Here is a 14641-nt window from a genome sequence, read left to right on the forward strand (position 1 = left end):
GTTCCCACGCACCTGAACAGTCATGACAGCTACATCTTAAACCGGCTCCTTCCTCGCCATTCTGGCGGGAGGAAAAAAGAAAAGGAAATAGCTGAGAGAGAAAACACAAGAGCCGGCTGATTCCGGCGGCGGGAGGGGGTTGTGGGTATGTGGGCACGTGAGAGTGTTCCTTGCCTGGGTGTGTGCGCACGCCTGTGCAAAGACAGCCTTGCCAGTCCTCAGGCCTGCTCTACACTTTGTTTAAAGCAGTCTTTCGTTGGTCAAAAGCCCACCCAAGCTGCCGAGCCAGCGGGCAGCCAGCGCCAGTCCCTACAGGCGTGCGGTCCAGGCTCCGGGTTCTGCGTGGTGCCGGGCTCTGAACTCAGTCCTCACACCTCAAGGGCGGCGCTGTACCTTCTGAGCCATCTCCTCTTCCGCGAACAGTCGCCTTTAATGACAGGGGGTCCGTACTTAATCTCCTGGTAAAACTTTTGGATGTTAATGATTTTAACATTCTTTAAGTGCTTGAGCATAGGAGTTCACAGGCCAAGCTAAGGAGTGGTGAGCTAGAATCAGGCTTCCTTGAAGCGTTAAGCAATAAAAATAAAAGAGAAGAATAGAAAGAATATTTAAAAATATATATATTATCTGCAAAATCACAGAAGTAAAAAGCCCTCAGGCGCAAAACCGGGTCCATTTGTAACAGAAACGGAAAGACATTTGCAAACATTGCGGCATGCAGAGTCATACTGCTCACCCAACCATTCAGAAGACGTCCTTCTGACTGATGCACCAACTGAGGAAGAAATAAACGGGGAAGTGAGTACAAATGAGGTTAGAAACTGAAGTTAAATGATTGTATTTTTAAGCAATATAACGTGAGTTTCCAGTTTTTTATTTGATGTGTGTGCCTGTATGTCTGCACACGCATGGCGCGCCTTCAGAGGCTGGAGAGGACACTGGCGACCTGGAACTGGAGCTGCAGACGGCTGTCAGTTGCCATTTGGGTGCTGGAAACTGGACTCGGATCCTCTGGCGAAGCAACAGCCTGTGCTCAGAACTGTAGAGCCATGTCTGCAGCCCCTTAACGCGATGAAGGTTCAAAGCAATCACCGCAAGAGAAAATGAATCACTGTAAAAGGAAGCAGAATCTTAACCTGAAATGTTGTAAAGTCAGGAAAAGTTGGGAGGTGGGTGTGGGAGGAAGCTAAAAGGTCTGAGGTCATCCTCCACAGAAAAGAACCGCACACTGTGTTCTTATAAGACTGACAGGAATCTGTGTGTGCACCTATATGTGAGTGTGTGTCCGTCTTTATGTATGTATGTCTGTGTGTATTGGCCTGTGTCTCTGTGTGTGACTGTGTCTGCATGTGTTTGTGTGTGTATTATGTGTGTTTGTGCATTTGTGTGTGTGTGTCTCTGTGTGTTTGTATATGTACACGTACATCTTTGTGTCTTTTGTCCCCCATCTATATCTATGTGTATGTGTGAGCTTGTATGTGTGTGTGCATGTGTTTCAGAGGAACCAGAAGTAGTACTAAAAAGGGAAATATGGTTACACACGCACACACATACACACACACACACTTTCATTTGACTCCCAGAGTGAGAGAACATTGATGGAAAGGCATGACAAAACGTCATTCTTCATGGTGGTGGTGGGAGCCTGGTACAGCTTGGTCACGTGTGGGCAGATCTGGCAGCGACGAGCCAGGAAGAATGCCAGTGACTGAGCCTCAAAGCCTGCTCCAGTACCCCCCAACAACAGCCCACCACCCCCCAACAACAGCCCACCACCCTACAACAACAGCCCACTACCCCCCAACAACAGCCCACCACCCCCCAACAACAGCCCACCACCCCCCAACAATAGCCCACCACCCTCCTACAACAGCCCACCACCCTCCAACAACAGCCCACCATCCCCCAACAATAGCCCACCACCCTCCTACAACAGCCCACTACCCTCCAACAACAGCCCACTACCCTCCAACAGCCCACTACCCTACAACAACAGCCCACTACCCTCCAACAACAGCCCACTACCCTACAACAACAGCCCACTACCCTCCAACAGCCCACTACCCTACAACAACAGCCCACTACCCTACAACAACAGCCCACTACCCTACAACAACAGCCCACTACCCTCCAACAACCCACTACCCTACAACAACAGCCCACTACCCTACAACAGCCCACTACCCTCCAACAACAGCCCACTACCCTCCAACAACAGCCCACTACCCTACAACAACAACCCACTACCCTCCAACAACAGCCCACTACCCTCCAACAGCCCACTACCCTCCAACAACAGCCCCACCACCCTCCAACAACAGCCCACCACCCTCCAACAACAGCCCACTACCCTCCAACAACAGCCCACTACCCTACAACAACATCCCACTACCCTACAACAACAGCCCACTCCCCTCCAACAGCCCACTACCCTCCAACAACAGCCCACCACCCTCCAACAACAGCCCACCACCCTACAACAACAGCCCACTACCCTACAACAACAGCCCACTACCCTACAACAGCCCACTACCCTCCAACAACAACCCACTACCCTCCAACAACAGCCCACTACCCTCCAACAACAGCCCACTACCCTCCAACAACAGCCCACTACCCTACAACAGCCCACTCCCCTACAACAGCAGCCCACCACCCTCCAACAACAGCCCACCACCCTCCAACAACAGCCCACTTACCCTCCAACAACAGCCCACCACCCTCCAACAACAGCCCACTACCCTCCAACAACAGCCCACCACCCTCCAACAACAGCCCACTACCCTACAACAGCCCACTACCCTCCTACAACAACAGCCCACTACGCTCCAACAACAGCCCACTACCCTCCTACAACAGCCCACTACCCTATAACAGCCCACTACCCTCCAACAACAGCCCCACCACCTTCCAAAACAGCCCCACCACCTTCCAAAACAGCCCCACCGGCCGGAAACCAAGCATGCATGTTCATGAGCCCATCAGGACGGTTCACATTCAACTACTACCCTGTCTCCCAATCTGCCTGTGGGAAGATGAGTGGATCAGCGCTGCACTGCTCTGAGTCAAGCAGAGGGCTTCAGGCCCCAGTTTTCTTAGGTCCAAACACTAGGGAGAATTCTATCCCCAATGATCTACACAGAGAAAACAGTACTACTATTAAAATATCAAGTTCCGCAGCAAAGAAGCCTTAAAGGAGGAGGAAAGGGCTGACCTATACTGGTAAACTATACAAAAATAAATCAGAGGAATTGTGAATCTGTGAGCCCTGAATATAACACAAACACACACACACACACACACACACACACACACTGCTGAAGCTTAAAAGAAATTGAACAGAATCACAGATATAAAAGAAGGTTGAAAGTGTTGTCTTAATACTCCTACAATACCAGGTGGACACATACTAAGAACATGGAAGGGTTAAAAACAAGGATCAAAATTATTATTTAAAGGAGCTGTGTCAAAGTGAGGTTCCTAGAACCAGACAGTACAGATTGGCTTCCAGTGGCCAAAGACCATTACATCTGATTGTATCTTAATGCTGCAAGGGAGCCCTCATTAAACTCCACCAGGGAGAGCCAGCATGGTGTATGAATTCTAACCACAGGGAACAAGGAAAGAAAAACTGCAGAAACAGAGAAAAGCCACTGTAGAGGGGAGATGGTTTTAATTGCCTCAGAGCCAAGGAGGAGAGCAAAACTGTAATTGGTGATTGTTTAAGGAACAATGGATCTCTGGGACATGACTGTAAAAAAAGCTAACTATGTATAGTTTTGTGTTTCTCATTAAACAGAGAAAAAAATTAAATTAACTAAATGCTCCACTCAAAAAGCAAACTGGAGCCCCCAAAGTAAACATTTAAACAGCTAGAGGAAAGATCTGAAGATAATGAATTAGATGGCCGTGAATTATAAACAATAAGTTTGCAGTGGGGACATAAGAAATCCAAGAATCGGGACTTTGTAGAGAATAGCAATTGGTTATGGGGCATTCCATTTAATGACTGGATACAGAGAGAGACAGAAGCATTGCGGAGGGCGATGGCAGAAGGGGAGGGGAAAAGAGAGGAGAGATGGGAGAAAGGGGAAGGGGAGATACAAGAGGGGGAGGAAGAGAAGCAAAAGAGAGGAAAGAAAGAGGAGAGGAGAGGAGAGAAAGGAGTTGGGAGGGAAGAGAAATGGAGAAGGGAATAGAAAAGAATGAAGAGAGACGGAGAGAATCAGCTCACATTATGGTGGAGGCGGAGAGCCTCCATGGTGCTTCAGGCTTTGCTGTCAACTGTTCCTTCTTCCTTGCTAGAGACAGAGATGGTACAGAAGAGCACATGGTATGGGATAGATGGACCTAGGTCAGAACACTTCGTCTCAGGTCTGAATCTTGAATGACTCTCTTTCAGAAAGGTGGGGAAGGAAAAGAGAGAATTGCCCTAGGTGAAAGAAAACACGGGCAGCTTAGGGAGCAGGGCCCCTCTTCCCTCTGCTCAGTTTTCAGACAGGTTTTTGTTTGCCGTATATATGAAGCCTCATTGGCTTCATCTGTTATTGTGTTCTTTTCCTTTAAGCAGCAATGAATTCAAATTTAAAATTCTCTAAGGACAGTACAAAGAGCATTTTCCCTAAACCACTTGAGGATAACTTGCCAGTGGGTGCCCCCTGGCCCTCCTAAGACTTGGGTGTCTTTGCTTAAAGTAAGATGTTCTCCAAACAATCACAACATGACTGTGGGACCAGAAAAATAACACCACTCACTGAATTACTGCTATTAAATCCATGGGCTGCTGTTACATGAGAGCAGTGAGTAAGGGGTCTGTCCTCATGCCTGTCTGTGTCTTGCTTAGCTCTGCCTCCTTGATCTCCCTAAGTGCCGCACCCTTTTCTCTGCTTTCTTAGCCTTGCAGCTTTTGAAGACATGGGACACTAATGTTTGGATGTTTCTTCTGGTTGGGTGGGTCTGGTGCTCCCTCAACATCAAAGTGATCCCACACCTTTTTATCACTGGGGCATAACATAATTTCAATTAATTAAGAGAAGGTCTTCCCCAGTCAGATGACACTTCTTCTTGTTTGACCAGGTCTTTGTAGGAGGCTACAGGCTCAGGGATGTCTCTCTTTCCTGGCCACAGTTCTCACATTAAAGACATTCTGTGTCTAGGTCACTTACTACTCTGAGTAATTGAATAGAATTTTTGTTTTTGTTGGGGGGGGGTTGTTGCTTTTTTGTGTTGTTTTGTTTTATTTTGTTTTTTAAAGAAAGGACCTCATACTTCTCAGGCTGGCCTAGAACTTACTCTAACTGAAGATGACATTTAACTTCTGATCCTCCCCCCTTCACCTCCCAAGTGCTTGGATGGCAGGCGGGCTCAGCTGCACAGCTTCATGACAGTTTTGAAATGGTCGCTTTCTCTCTTGCTGCCTTTAGCTTTGAGTCTGGATTGAACCCAGGGCTATGACCAAGCTGGCTTTAGTACCGAACTATGGCTCCAGTTCCCAAATGGTAATTTAAAAAAGACTTTGTTGACAACTTGATATGAGCGTACTGTATCTGTATCCTTTCCCCCCTTTGCTCAACAACTCCTCCCACGTCACCCCATTCCCTCTCAGGTGCATGACTTCTGTCATTACTATTGTTACGTACACATTTGTATATGCACATATATTCAACCTGCTGCTAATAGAGATGTAGATAAGACACAAGCATAGATGACCTGCCGAGTCCACCTAATGCTACTGATCTACTTCAGTTTGAAAATCTGTCAGGAGGGTTATCCATGGATAAGACTAATTCTCTCTGTCTGTCTATGTCTCTATCTCTATCTGTCTATCTCTGTTTCTCTCTGTCTCTCTGTCTCTGCATTCACTGGTTGCTTTCATCTAGGTTGCTGTTCCTTTAGGGTTAGGCCACTGCGAGATTTTCCCATCCATGTTTGGAATGTCAACTGGTGATGTCATTGTTCAGGCCTTGTTTAGGAGACCATATTGTTGACACTTCATGGGTGCAACTTCCCTGTCATATACAGAAGACCATCTAGGCTCAAGCACATGGTCCTCTGGCTCTTCCAAACTACGCTCCCTCTTCTGAGATGTTGCTGAGATGTAAAGGTCATGTTGTGGCTATATCAGTTAGGGCCAGGTCCCCCCATTTTGACCAGTTGTTATCTCCATCTTTGATGCTCTCCATCTTTGATGGTCTCTATCGGTGAAGGTCTCCACAGCTGCCCCATGAAACTTCTTAAAATTCCATCCTCCCTCCTTGTCAGCAGTCTACTCTTAAGGCTGGCCCTTCCCATTTAAAATTCACTTGAACGCTTACACCAGTATGGATGTGCATATCCCTACTTTATTTAACTATTAAAAAAAGCAGTATCCCCTGGTTAGCTCCCTGTTGCTGTGATAAACAACATGAGGAAAAGAAAAAAGAAAAAGGACTTAAGGAGAAAGTATTTCACCCTACAAGTACACCTTCAGGTCACAGCCCATCACTGTGAGAAGACAAGAGAGGAACTCCAGCAGGAACTGAAGCTAAAACCAGGAGCTCAATCACACAGGCTCGAGTTAGCTAGCTTTCTTATAGAGCCAGGTTCTACGTAGGGAGGTGCCACCCACAGTGTCCTTGTCCCGCCCACATCAGTCACCACTCAAGACAACCTCACAGGCACAACCACAGGTAAATAGGAGAGAGGCAAGTCCTCAGTTGAGGTGTCTCTTCCTGGAGGTGGTGCTAGGTGTGTGTCGTTGTCAGTTAAAGTTAATCAGCACACTCTATCTCCCTTCTCTTCTATTGTGTTACGTTGTCCCGGCCTGATTCATGGCAGTCACTTGCATTTAGCCTTTATTTCCTTCTGACCTGGAATTTCTCTGAACACTTCTTTATGGCACAAAACACGTTCTAAGTTCATGCTGTGCCTTTTGTGCGCGAGTTTTGGCATCTGCCACTTTCTCAACTGCTGTGGTTCTCTTTGTGGTGAAGGTGCTCAAAGCCAAGGCTGGAGGTGGAGCTATTCATGACTATTCGGATAAATCATGAAGTCAAGAACCTGCTGGTCATTCCGTGATCTAAATACTGTCCCCAGTGATGCCCACTTCTTGGAATCCAACTTCATAGAGAATCTCCTACCCCAGCAAAAGAACCCTGTGCCTCACTCCAACAGAGCACAAGGGAGGGGAAGAAAGGTGGCTTTCAGGGCCACATTACAAAAGTGTATGAGGTCCAACCTCGCTCCACATATTTGTTTCTGATGTTTAAGATTATAATATAATTGCCTCATTTCTCCCTTCCCTGTCCTCCCTTTATATACTTGTGTACCTGTTCTTGTTCTCCTTCAAATCATGTCCTCTTCTCTCGCTAAATCCTGTTACATGCATATATGTGTTATATAGACACGTAAGCATGTATTTAGAAATCCATGTGTATACATGTAAAGATAAACTGTCCAGTCTGTATAATGTTATTTGTATGTGTGTTTTCAGGGCCAACTATTTGGTATTGGATGACCAATTTCCCCTGTTTATTTATTACAAAATATATTTTGTAAATTTGGAGATTTTTTAAATGTATACTCTTTTTTAGAATAACACAAAGGTTTCTCTGCTCCCATTCCAGCTTCCCAATAATGACACAGAGACCTCTTACACTTATTAATAAGCTTTAAAGCACTAAGCTGGGCAGATACTCAGCTATTCTAAACCGTCTGCACTGGTCTGGACTATTTCCCAGCCATGTGCCCTGTCCTCTAAGCTCACCCTGGCTGCTCCTGCTTCTTTTTTGTTCTCATGGTCATCTCCTCAAGGCCTCCTTCTTGACTGTCTTCTTCTCTGTTTCTCACCTGCGACTGCCCCCACCCCCTGGAATCAGCTTCTTTATTAAGCAATCAGATATGATGGAAAACAATTTTCACACAACATTGAGACAGGAGGTTACATGACAATGCCTGTACAAACCGCAGCCATGTCTTGGGGCACAGAAATCAGCATCTGAATCCACAGTGCTCAAGACCATTCCTTAACAGTCTTGAGATTATAATATAATTATTTTCAAGGATTACTTTTAGTATTTTAATTATGTATATTTACAAATTAGTGTAGGCTCACTCAGAGCCCAGGAGTGCTGGATCCCTCTAAAACTAGAGTTACTGGTGGTTGTAAGCTGAACAGTGTGGGTACTGGGAATCAAACTCAGGTTTCCTGGAAGAACAGCAAGTGTTCTTAAGTACAAAGTCATCTCCTCTAGCTCAACCCACTGTCAGGCCTCACAGAAACCCAAGACGAAAGGCTAAGAGATGCCTGTTTAACAGATCTAAGGGGATGCAGGCCACCAGGTTATTTCAGCATCGCAAGTACCCATGACATAGTCATCTTGGCTGCCATGCTCCACCCCTATCCGAACCTGTTCAGCCCTGAGCTTCACTTCCCTTCCCCCAGCTATGTATCCAAACTGACTCCTATGTATCCAAGCCTTTTTTGGCTACAACACGTCCCGTTGGCTCTCGGTCTCTTGGTTCTCAAGTGTTCTCATTGCTCCCTGTATCTTCTCTTTCTCTCTCACTCTCCACCCTTCTCATGTCTAGGTTCAGTCTGAACTCTTTCAGAGGCCTCTGGCTATTCTCTCCCACTTACCTACAATAAACATTCTCCTCAAACCATCCCTAGGAGCAGACATGTCCTCATTTTTTTTTCAGTCATCCACCCATTTAAACAGGGCCATCCCTCTTCACTCACTGCTAGGATGATTAGATACACACACACAAAAAAAAAGTAGACAAATTAAAACAAGGATGCAGTGGAAGAGCTCAGCAGGAAGAATACATGTATGTAGCTCACTCTTTAGATGAAAATTAGATTTATTCTTTTCTTGTACTTTATTTCTCCCATGATTTATGGCAAATGATGTAAAGGCACGATTTTTGTTGCTTTTTTTTTTGAGAAAAAAACTATTGAATGTATTTATCAGCTCTATTGGTTTTTCTGGTTTGTTTTTTGTTTGAGTTCATTGTTTTCTTTATTACTTTTCTTTTTTGTTTTGGTGCATTTTGTTCTGAAGTTTCTTCAGTTGGATGCTTAATGTTTTTATTTAATAATAAAGTACTTCTTGCCCATTTATTTTTCCAGAAGGACTTTGTATTCTCTCCCAGTTCAGAAAAAAAATCCTATGGGGACATTTATCAGAATTTTATTAAAGATATAAATTAATTTGTGGTGAAGTGACATTTTCACATATTGAATCTTCCCCACATCATGTACCCTCATTTATTCAAGTCTTGTTTTATGTCTTTGGGTAAAACTATAAAAGCTTTATTCCTAAGGGTCCCACCCAGCTCTCTAGTCCAAGCTGAGATTTCTAACTGTCGCCATTTTACATATACTAAAAACACACTTGGTTCCCTTAACTGAATTCATGGCCCCTCTTTTATGAGCCATCTTTTCTAGACATTTCAAAGTTAAAAAATGACTATATCCAATCTCACTCATTTCATTTCCTGTTTCATAGCTTGTGTGGTGTCTGCATTAGTGGCAGGTCTAGTCTTGTTCGTGACTGTGTTCTGCTTGTAAGAATATACGCAGAGGCCTCATGAGCCCTTCACCCCGCTTCCCACAAAACTGCAGCACAACCAGGGAATAACACCACCAGCTCACTAACCACAGGAAGATTCCCCCAGTTCTAGCCGTGCTCCTGGCTGTGTGCGTGTGCTTAATTCTGTGGAATTCTAGGCTGTTCCATCCACGGCTACAGTGAAGACATGGGAAGTCAGCCCTCTCAAAACCCTTCACAGCGGTCATGTATGGCTACACATTCTCTGTGTCCTGTACCCCCTACTCCCAACTGCTGACAACCTCTAATCAGTTCTCCGCTACTATAATTTTGTCATTTCAAAAAAGTTTTATAAATGGAATCATACAGTATGTAGTAGCCTGGGGACTGGCTCTCACTGCCCCATGCTCCCCTGGGTCATCAAAACACCATCAAAACGTTTGGTTCCTTTTTGTTCTGTTGTATGGATGTACCACAGTTTGTGTGACCTTGAAACCCGTCTGGTTCGAGTCCCTGAGATACAGAAGCTAGTGCCCTTGGGAAGCCTCTTCTGTGCCTATTTATCATCTGCGCACCCTCTCTATGCAAAGTGCTTTTCATAACCCCCTTGCTTTATAACTGGACTTTTTAATTGTTAAGCTTTGAGGGTTCTTAACATTTTCAAGACAATGGTCATGCCCAACGGTGATTTTCAAGTGTTTCCCCCTGTCCTTAGTTTGTCTTTCCATTCTCTTCACGTGAGCTGCTTGTTTTGACAAGGTTTGAGTTACTATTTTTATGTTATGGTCCGTGGGTTGGCATCAGACATTAGGGTTCTTTGCCTGGTCACAGATCTCAGGATCTACCATTCTCAAAATCTTGTTCTGTGTTTGCATTTTAGTCAGAGGTGGAGCATTTGACAACATCCATGCCTCACTGGTGACAAAGATTCTCAGAGATTATGTACAGGAAGACTACCTTACCTCGATAAACAGTATTTATTGTAAAAACCCTACAGCTAATTTTATCCTTTTTTGTTAAGATTTATCTTGTTATTTGATTATCTATATGTGCACCTGTGTGTATTTATGTGTCCATAAGTGCAGGGCCCACTAAGGCCAGAAGAGGACGTCACATCCCTTGCAGATTTGAAAAACCTGCTGTGTGAACTCAGGGACCTCTGGAAGATTAGCAGGTACCCTGAGCCACTGAGCCGTCTCTCTAGCCCCTTACCTTATCCTCAGGTCAAGCTAAGAATATACTCTTTCACTTCTGCCAACCCAATGCTAAAGTTCTCACTCCTGCAATGAGGCAAGATGAAAGGGTAAAAGCCATACAACTTAGAACATGGAAGATTGTACAGAAAACTGTGTGTATTCTATTAAAAAACAAACAAACACGGAGTTAACATGAATGCAGGATTGTTACAGAACAAAAGATGAACACACAAAAAGAACATGCCTATATATCACTGATGAGAAATAGTAACTGTAAACATGACACCACTTGTAACCACAAAGAAAACTGAATAATTGGGTTTTTATTTCCCTGTTGTAGAAAATTGTTATTAATATTTATTATTAATCCATATAGTTAATATGGTGGTTATTATTTAACCTGCTATCATATCAATAAAAGGCACAGATACCTGCTAGATTTTTAATATATCTATACCCTGGAACTGAGCAGAAACTAGCTCCCTCTGCTCTCTTACCTCCCAGGACTACATTCTATGACACTTACTTGATTATTCCTGTCTGGACTACTTCCCATCAGAATTCCCATAAATATTTGCACATGTTTTTCGTCTGAATTGCTTCTCTCCATCACCCAATCCACAGAGCAAGCTCCTCCCAGCCACATGGCTCTTCTTTACGCTAACCCACGGAGACTCCGTTTCTTCTGAGTACACAGTGGCTCTAGATCAACCACCACATTTCCCAAAACAAGTATAGCTGGAAATTATAAGTCTGTAATTAGGAATCTATATGATAAAAATTTTATGGTATTAATTTAATCAAAGAAAAAAAGCATACCATAGTCATAAGATGGCACTACATAATGAAGAGGCCAGTTGTTTCCCAACTGACTCAAATCTAGTGCAATTGCTATCAGAACCCTAGCAAATCCATTTGCAAACACCAACTCATTCTGAAGTGTGAATAGTCTAAGTCCTACAGCAGGTACACACAAAAATCTTAAGAAACCAAAATTCAAGTGTGAGAATCACTTATTTGGTTCTGTTCTGAACACCTTGGCATTATTCAAGATTCTGTAAGGTCACAGAATTTATGGAATGAGTATCTCTATCTCTCTCTATATCTATCTATCTATCTATCTATCTATCTATCTATCATCTCTATCTCTCTATCTCTCTATCTCTCTCTATCTCTATCATCTGGGTGCACCCAGATTCTGGAGCTTCCATGGTTAGGAAATTTACTAGCTCAAACATAACAACTGATATTGAACTGACATCTGCATGCATATGCACGCTCCTGTGTGTGTGTGTAATATATATCCCGTATATATTCCAATAAATCCTATATATATTCCATAAATAATAATAAATGTATAACTAATATATTATGTCTTATAGCATATGTATTTATAGTATATTTATTTATAATTATTATATGTATAATATAATTATAATATAATTTATAACGTTATATTATAATATAATATTTATAATATAATAAATAATATAATAAATCCCATATATATATATATATATATATGGGCCTTACTGGAATGACTTACAAGCTACAGTCCAACTAATGCAGCAATGGATTAGTTGTGAGCAGAAAGTCCAAGAATCCAGTAGTTGCTCAGTAGGGCTGGGTAGCTCAGCTGGTCTCTGTATATGCTGGAACCCTGAGGAAAGAGGCTCCAATACCCGTGAAGGCATGGATGTGCTGGCAAGGTGAGGACAAGCAGGCAAAGAGAAAAAGAGTCCTGTGTCCTCATGTAGCTGTCCAGCAGAAGGTCTAGTCTATGTTAAAGGTGTGTCTTCGCGCCTCGAGATCTGAATTAAAGGCCTGCATCTTCCAGCCTTGGATCCTGATGAAAGACGTATGTCTTCCTGCCTCAAGATTTGGATCAAAGGTGTCTTCCTACCTCAAAGATCTGGACTACAAGTGGAGTCACTCACTTCAGACCAAGCAGCAAATTTCTCACAGGTGTGTCCTCCGTTTCTAGACTGTAGTTCATTCCAGATATAGTCGACTTGACAACCAAGAACAGCCGAACAACCACAATCTTTAAATAGGTTTTTTTTAATAAAGAGCACGGAGCATAGAATTTCACTCCCATGGTTAAAAAATGGAAATACTGATATATTTTTGGCAGTTTTTGTTTTGTATAAACTATTCATTATTTCTTGATTTTGACAGAATATTTTTATCCCATTAAATGTAATTGGGCTGAGATGACTCAGTGGGGAATAATGCTTGCTTCCCAAGGGTTAGGTACTAAGTTTAGAGTCCACACCACAACAAAAGCTGGGCATGACCATGCACACACCTGTAAACCCCCCATGTGGAAGACCGACAGGAGGACTGCTGGAGCTTCCTGTTTGTTGTTCTAGCTCCATAGTCGGTGAGAGACCTTGTCTTAGTTGCTGTTCTATTGCTGTGAGAAGACACCATGGCTAAGCCAACTTACAGAAGCAAGCATCTGATTGGGGCTTTTCCAAAGTTTCAAAGGGATAGTCCATTATCACCATGACAGGGAATATGGCGGCATGCATGCAGGCATGGTGCTAGAGAGGTAGCTGGGAGCCCACATCTGCAAGTTGCCAGCTGAGAGAGAGCAAGCCTGAGCATGCCATGGCTTTTGAGAACCCAAAGCCCATCCGCAGTGACGCAGCTCCTCCATCAAGGCCACACCTCTTAATCCTTCCTTAATAGTCCACCAACTAAGAACCAAATACTCAAATATATGAACCTACGGGGACTCTCCTTATTCAAACCACTACAGACCTGGCCTGTGGAGCGTGCTAGAGCAGAACACCCGATGTCCTCTGCTGGATTCCGTGAGTGTACTCAGGTGTGCACAGTACTTCTCTCCCTGCCCCCCCCACACACATTCAAATATAATTATCATGATCTGTCTAGGTGGTACCATGCCTAGAACACAGTGAAACACATCTGGATACACACTTGGATTCTCCTTTCACAGCCCAAGATGGGGCTGAGTCATCCTGCAAAGTCTCAGGGGTGACTGGCTGGTGGGGTCAGATGTTGGTCTCTTGGGAGCCTGAGAGAATGGGATTCTGGCTTGCCCAGCTTCTCGAGTAAGGCTATTTCTGTCTCGAAGATGCCCAGCACAAAGCGTTCCACAGCAGAAAGAGAACTGCATAGGGACTTTGTTTCTTTGCTTGTCCTCAGTTGCCATTTCAACTCGACCTGCACATGCTCATGGGAGAACTATCTGTGTTTCTCTTTCATCTCTCTGGTGCAATTTCCCAGCGCTAACCTCTGCTTCTCACCTCCTTTGAGTATTCCTTTTTAGGTTCCTTCCCCATCCTTCCTTGAACCTTTAATTTTCAGGCAGATGGACTAAACACAAAGATGGCTGCCAGCCAGTTCTCCTGAAGCCATCAATCCTACGTTTTCTATCAAGGTGGAGCAAATCTGCTCCTCATTACCTTGGCTGACTCTGTGACTTGATTGAACCAGTAAGACTCAAAAATGTGGATAACAGAAGACATCACATTTTCAGTATACAGAGCTATGCAGATTCTCCTTGCACACCCCATGTTTGGGAAATTTACTAGCTCAAACTTAACAAAAGATACTGACATCTTCATCTCCAGTGCACTAAGGAACCCACCCTGATGTCGTTCAACATAACATTTTTCCTACAACAACCTAAAATATTTTTATCTAAAATCTTCCTCCTCGCTCTGGAAAGCCTTTCCCACTGAGCCTCTTCCTTGCCACTTTGGGGATCCAGATGCCCTACAGACACCAAATCATATGAGGGCAGGTCATGATTCTCCAACCACCAGGACCAGCTGGCTAAGGGGAGCCAGCTCCAGAAGGACTCCTTGGCAGCCATGTTGGTGGCCCACCCACCTTGGAACAAAAGGTTCAGAGGATGGGAAAGGATCATAAAAGTTAAAATCC

At 44.1% G+C, this 14641-nt stretch overlaps 1 protein-coding gene across 1 annotated transcript; it reads left to right on the forward strand.

The window, feature by feature from the left end:
* The first annotated feature begins 908 nt into the window (after positions 1-908).
* LOC132654347 (uncharacterized) lies at positions 909-2874 on the forward strand. The gene is made up of 3 exons (XM_060384565.1): positions 909-970; positions 1748-2217; positions 2300-2874. The coding sequence occupies exons 1-3, from the start codon at positions 909-911 to the stop codon at positions 2872-2874; spliced, it is 1107 nt and encodes a 368-aa protein (XP_060240548.1).
* The last annotated feature ends 11767 nt before the right edge of the window (positions 2875-14641 follow it).

The sequence above is a fragment of the Meriones unguiculatus genome, chromosome 5, assembly GCF_030254825.1.
Source record: "Meriones unguiculatus strain TT.TT164.6M chromosome 5, Bangor_MerUng_6.1, whole genome shotgun sequence".
Lineage (NCBI taxonomy): Eukaryota > Metazoa > Chordata > Mammalia > Rodentia > Muridae > Meriones > Meriones unguiculatus.